Genomic DNA, 6120 nt, shown 5'->3' on the forward strand with positions numbered 1-6120 from the left:
TATAAGTAATCTTGGGAAGAGGGCATGTTGAAACTGAGGGAATCGGTCCTTTCATCAGTCTTTCATTGGTTCAGACGTCTACTGGGCATATGTTTTTTGGGAAAGGGAAGAGGTGGTCTTTCTTTCAGTCTGTGAATTGTTTCTTCATAATTGTAAATTTCTCATGAGTTTGGTTTTTATTTTTTCCTCATGCGATAGCTAATACCTGTTAGTAGAAACTGTGTGTGTCTGTGAAATGACAACTTGTGGAGTTCTCATCTCAAGAGTGCTGGAGGTTAGTTGATTGTTGGTCAGTGTTTAGCTGTTGGACATGCTACCAGACTAATTCTTTGAAGTCAGTTAGTAGACTGTTGAATTTTCTCATTTAGCACTGAAAACATATTCTGATGTTCATTTCATATTGAAGAACAAGACATGCATCCTGTTTCTAGCTTCCTTCCCATTTTGTCTTGTGGTTTACACAGTATGGTGTTGTGATGCTTCTTAGAGTCATAGAATGGTTTAGGATGTTAGGGACTTCTGGAACTCATCTAGTGCAGCCCCTTGCTAGAACTAGTTTGCAGAGTTATGTAAAGTTGCTTAGGGCCTTGCCCCATCAAGTTTTGTCCCCCCACCCCAACAGGGGCACCTCTGGGCCCTGGGAGAAGAGTCTGACCCTGTAATCTGTAACCCTCTTGGTAGTTGAAGACAGCTGTTAACTGCCTTCTCTTCAGGCTAAACAAATTCTCTTTCTCTTCTCTGACATCTGTTCTAGGTGTCCACCCATCTCAATGACCATGTGCTGGACTTGGCTTCAGTTTGTCAGTGTCTGTCTTGTGCTAGGGTGGGGTTAAACACACAGTGACTGAACTGCTGACTACTACTTTTTGAATCTAGCAGTCCACCCAGTTTATCACCTACCTTGTATTCTACCCATCCACACTTTATATCTCCAGTTTGACTATAGGGACACTATTGAGGTGCTGGAGTGTGTCTAAAGAAGAGCAACAAAGCTGGTGAAGGGTGAGGAGAACAAGTCTTATGAGGAGCAGCTGAGGGAACTGAGGTCATTTAGTCTGGAGAAAAGGACGCTGAGGGGAGACCTTATCGCTCTCGACAACTACCTGAAAGGAGGTTGTAGAGAGGTGGGTCTCAGTCTCTTTTACCAAGTAACAAGTGATAGGACGAGAGGCCTCAAGTTGTGCCAGGAGAGGTTTAGGTTGGCTATTAGGAAAAAATTCTTCACTGAAGGGGTTATCAAGCGCTGGAACAGGCTGCCCAGGGAAGTGGTTGAGTTACCATCCCTGGAGGTATTTAGAAGACATGTAGACGTGATGCTTGGGGACATGGTTTAGTGGTGGACTTGGCAGTGTTAGGTTTAAAGTTGGACTCGATGAACTTAAGGGTCTTTTCCAACCTAAATGATTCTATAGATGATTCTAAATGATTCCATAGATGATCAAAGCTGAAGGTAATCTGTTTTGATATTTTGCTACTGCACTCAAATGTTGCAACAATAGAGGGTAGACTTCTTATTGGAACAATCAAGTAACAGCTTTGTGCTGGATTGCGTTTCGTTCAATTTTGCATTGGTCTACAATGTTTCTGAGAAATGTGAAATTTCAGTCTACAGTCATGGAGTAAACTGATGATCGAAGTTTTCTCTGTATCTTTGTTATTAGTGCTTACTGTATATATAGTCTAAGAAAAAAAAAATAAAAGAATTCTAATCTCACTGAAAAAAAGTCTGTCCTGCTAAGAAAACTGCAAATGTTTTCAACTGTGTACATGATTGACCCTTTGTGAGTCCAGCTAAGTTTGTTTTTTTTTTTTTTTTTAATCCAGCTATAGTTTCAATTATATTGCCTGGCAATGTGTTTCATGTATTCATTTGGTTATATAAAAATACATAATCTTTTAGATTTTGGACACGTTACAGTTTACGTCTGTTGATCGTATTTTGTGATGGGGTAAGAGACAGTACCTGAATTTATTATTTTGTATGCTTTCCTGAAATTGGACAGCTTTAGTCTTTTAGAAGTTTCTTTTCATCTGAAAGTCTTATACCTCCAATAACTGATCCTAAACATTTTCTGCTTAAGACTGCTTGTATTTTTATTTTTAATTCTGCCTCTTTGGGGAAACCAGTTGACTGGGCTTGCCATGCTAAGCCTGTTTATAGAATTTATTCTAAGCTTCCTTCAACTAACTGAAAGTGTGTTGTTATTTTTTATAGTGGTGGAATGTAACTACTGGAGAATCCTTACAAACCTTCTACACAAACGGAACAAACCTCAAGTCAATACATGTGTCCCCTAATTTCAAAGTGTATGTGACTGTTGATAATCTTGGTATTCTTTATGTATTACAGAAGATGTGATTAACATGCTGAACACTGCAAAGATAATTCATTTTTTTGAGCTGGAAACAAAATTCTGCTAAATGTTTGTCTGACACTCGTTAAGCTGTGAATTATATTTCATTGTTGTATTCCTGGTGTTTTCATGTATATTTATGTACATTTATGAATTTTTTTTTTCGAATGAGCTTGCATTTAATCTTGTTTTTAATGTGTTACTATAATTTTTAAGTCTTGATTTGCATCTTAAGTATGTCACTTCCAATTTTGTAAGGGAATTATATTAAGAGTTATTCAAATTAGTTGAAATTAATATTAATAGCAGTGAAGAAATAATAGGAATATAATACTTTGAAATTGTATTTTGTGCTAAGGCTGATGGCTAAATGCCCTCTAGTGATGAACACAACTGTGTTAGATGCAAGAAATTTTATTTTTTTTACTGTGATGCAAGGATTTTCATTTAGTACAGAAGGGAATGAATCAGGGACATCGTTAATTTGAAAAATGAAACTAGCTATCTTGGTGCTTGACGTTCAAAACGAATCAAGTCGCTGTTCAGTTTACAGTAGCAGTACTTCCCACTTGCAGTAAGAACCTTCATGCTTCTAACCTTGTGGAGATAAAGTGCATTATAACACATGTGAGCTATTCTTATTAAGGGGAACAGCTTCAGTCTTTTTTTCTCAAGGCAAGATCTGAAAGGATATTGTAATTGAAGTGGAGGAGATTGTGCCACATTTCCAGTTAAAGGATTAATAGAGCTAACCAGCTAAACTGAGAATGGAAATATTTTGAAAGCTATATATTGAAAAATATAAGAAGGTGTGAATTTTAGTTATTTTTCCTTTTGAAATTAACATTCAGGTTTATACTATGGAGACATTTTATTGTCATCAGCATTGTTTACATGGGATTCTATGCACAGGGATCTCTTGCCTGGTAATATGTGATTTTCTGTTTGGTTTTATGGTTTTTTGTGTTTTTTTACAATATATTTGTAATTCAAAATAATTGGTTGAAATTTTGACATTTTGTACTAATTATACTTGACATATCTTTTGTGAATACTTAGATAACAATTTTTCTTATGTACTTGGTAGGTCTTGTTCTAATAAATTGCCTCTCAACTGCTATGAGCAACTGCACAAGCATTAATATCATGGTTTTCATATTTTTGTAGCTGACAGTAGAACACTCCATCTAAGTACTTGATTGTAAAAAGTATATTAGCAAGTGTGGCAACTGGTACTGAATAATTAAATTCTCACTTCTAGTATTTTTTGTGTGCATTTAATAAGACTTAACATATATTCTTAGTATTTTCCTGGTTTTGACAATCACCATTTTTTTTCTCTTTTTTTAACTTGAAATTCCACCATTTCTAAGGTGCTATTGAATACGGGTCAGTATAATCAAAGTACTGCTGGCAGAAATGTGAAGAGAAGAAATTCAATAGAAAAAACATGATGTTTTGTATTCTAAGTATGTACAGCATTCAATAAAGATAATCCAGGCAATATTGGCCAAAGTTGTAAATGAATTTGAATTCTTCAGTGTTTGTTTGTTTTGGTTTTTTTACAGGGAGGGGGAGTGCTGTGTCTTTTATTGTCTTTTATTGTGGTTTTATTTTCAATCTAAACATAATGCTGCCTTACAAACTACATCAAAAATACTTTGACAGGCAAGCAACAGTATTAAATATGAGGCTGGAGGAAAAAGTGAACAAAGGGAAACCGAAGTCTTGGAACACATCCTGCAATGTTCAGGACAGGGTTGCTTCTACTGTTGAATTTGTACAGACCTCATTGGTACCCTCCCTGAATAGCTGAAGATTCAAGGAGCAGGAAGCTCCCCTCAGCCAGTGTCACTCGATTGCATAGGCTGTGCTGTCCTTATTGCACAGGACCATGTTGGGCTGAACTTAAGAGACCCAACTAAGTAAAAAGATACAGGATAAATGTTTTGCAGGAGGAACCAGGGCAGAAAGTTGTCTTCTATGACAATGCTAATGAAACTCTGATGACAGGAAAAACTGATAATGGTTTAAGGAGGAAGGTGACTTGTGAATGAGTGGAGTTCATAGACAATTTCAATTTTGAAGTCAGTAGGAAGCAAGTAGCACAGAAGCTTGAAGAAGTGTGAGATAAATAGTGCATTCTTGAATTAGTCTGCAAGAATGACAACACAGCAGCATTATACTTGTTGCTAAAACTGAGGAAGCTGTACTTCATAGCAGGTGGTGTTAATAGTCAGGATGGTTTTGTTCATAGATGTGCACATCTATGGAGTTGGCTGTAAGTGTTTGTAGCTGAGGTGGAAGAAGAGAAACAGCAATGAGAAAGTTTGAAGAGCCAAAGAACAGATAGGATTTGCAGGAAAAGGATGTTAAAATTTAAATGAAAATTTTTTAAAATAGGGGCCAACCAAGACAGCAACTTCTTTAATTTAAAATGTTTAAGAAGGTTAAGGCAGTTTATTGTAATAAAAAATAAAGTCCTGCTATGTCATCAGATTTAGCTGTTCTCTTTGATACTAGATTTATTTTAAAGGAAACAAAAGAAAGTTTGGCCAGAATCAGTTTTTATGTAGATTGAACATTAGTGCTTCCATTATCTCTTGTAATGCCAGATCAAATTGAATCAGTCTGCATTCAAATTTAACTAACGAGCATTGCTAATTTTATCTACTTCTTTAACTGAAATTATAATATGCTTTTGTGTAAACAATTTTTAGGTACACTTTCTATTAACAATGCCTATCAGTTTCCGTAGAAGTTTTGAGTCTCTTCACTTCGGCAATTAGACCTACAGCTCCTTCACAAATCTCGTTTTTCTCTTTCCTTTATTAAGAAGGAGTTGTACCTACATGGAATACAGCTGCTCAAGAGGATGCTTTGTATTTCCTTGAATTGTACCATTCCTTTAACTACAGTGGTCCCCTTCCCCCTCTCTTATCTTACACAGTCGTTTGAAATGATCTATACAGTTATTGCCTGAGGTTTTTCCATGTAAAGGTTTATAGAGATCTTGTACTGTTGGAGTGTGAGAGTAGAACTGGGACTAGTAACCTGTTGCCAGTAGAGAAATATCCTCCACCCCAAAATGATTCGGCCTCCCCTAAAAAATGATGCAGTTAAACTCCCTGTTACAGAATGCTGTGCAAATTGTTGATTTTTTTTTTTTTTTTTTTTTCACATGAAGTCTCTGCATGGGACCCAGTTTCCCATGCTGTATCTAGCTATGACAGAGTGTGTGTCCTCATCTCTGCTCTCCTGAGGTGTTTTACAGGAGCTGATGCCTTTGCAGGTTTCAGGCGAAAGCCAGGCTGAGAAAGCAGTCTGACTCAGGTGATGTTCTCTTGCCCTCCTGGAACAGAACGTTGCAGGGAGGTTGCTCTGCCCCATCTTGAAGAAGCCAGTAAATCCAGAATACCAGTAGGTCACAGAGAATTCAGGTATGTTCTTCCAATTGCTAGTAGAACATGAGCCCCTTACCAAACTGTTCAGTTGCCCTTTCTCCTTCATAGCAAGTACAGATGCCATGGCAATGCCAAGGAGAGCAAAAGTCAGCCTGGTGGCTGAGAGGTGCTTTCTGGTATTTCCCTCTGATAGCATGCACTCGGGTGTATTTGTCCACATGTTGCTTTCTTCCTTCTTCTGTCTACTATGAAGGCACAGATTTATTTGGGCTTATAGTGATGATGATGCTCAAGAGCTCTGAGGACTTGGGATGCCTTATTTCTGTTGCGATTTCAAGAAAAACAGAAGCCAAATAAACCTT

General features: G+C 37.2%; 1 protein-coding gene across 4 annotated transcripts in view; it reads left to right on the top strand.

Annotated features, from left to right (window-relative positions):
* The window catches only part of APAF1 (apoptotic peptidase activating factor 1), a 35977-nt gene extending 33516 nt beyond the window's left edge, over positions 1–2461 (top strand). For all 4 annotated transcript variants that reach the window (XM_059817222.1, XM_059817224.1, XM_059817223.1 and 1 more), the window contains one exon: positions 2216–2461. In XM_059817222.1, the coding sequence (XP_059673205.1) occupies positions 2216–2359 (144 nt within the window). In that variant the 3' untranslated portion in view covers positions 2360–2461. The remainder of the gene's footprint in view (positions 1–2215) is intronic.
* Positions 2462–6120: the final 3659 nt, after the last annotated feature.

This window comes from Gavia stellata, chromosome 4 (genome assembly GCF_030936135.1).
Source record: "Gavia stellata isolate bGavSte3 chromosome 4, bGavSte3.hap2, whole genome shotgun sequence".
Lineage (NCBI taxonomy): Eukaryota > Metazoa > Chordata > Aves > Gaviiformes > Gaviidae > Gavia > Gavia stellata.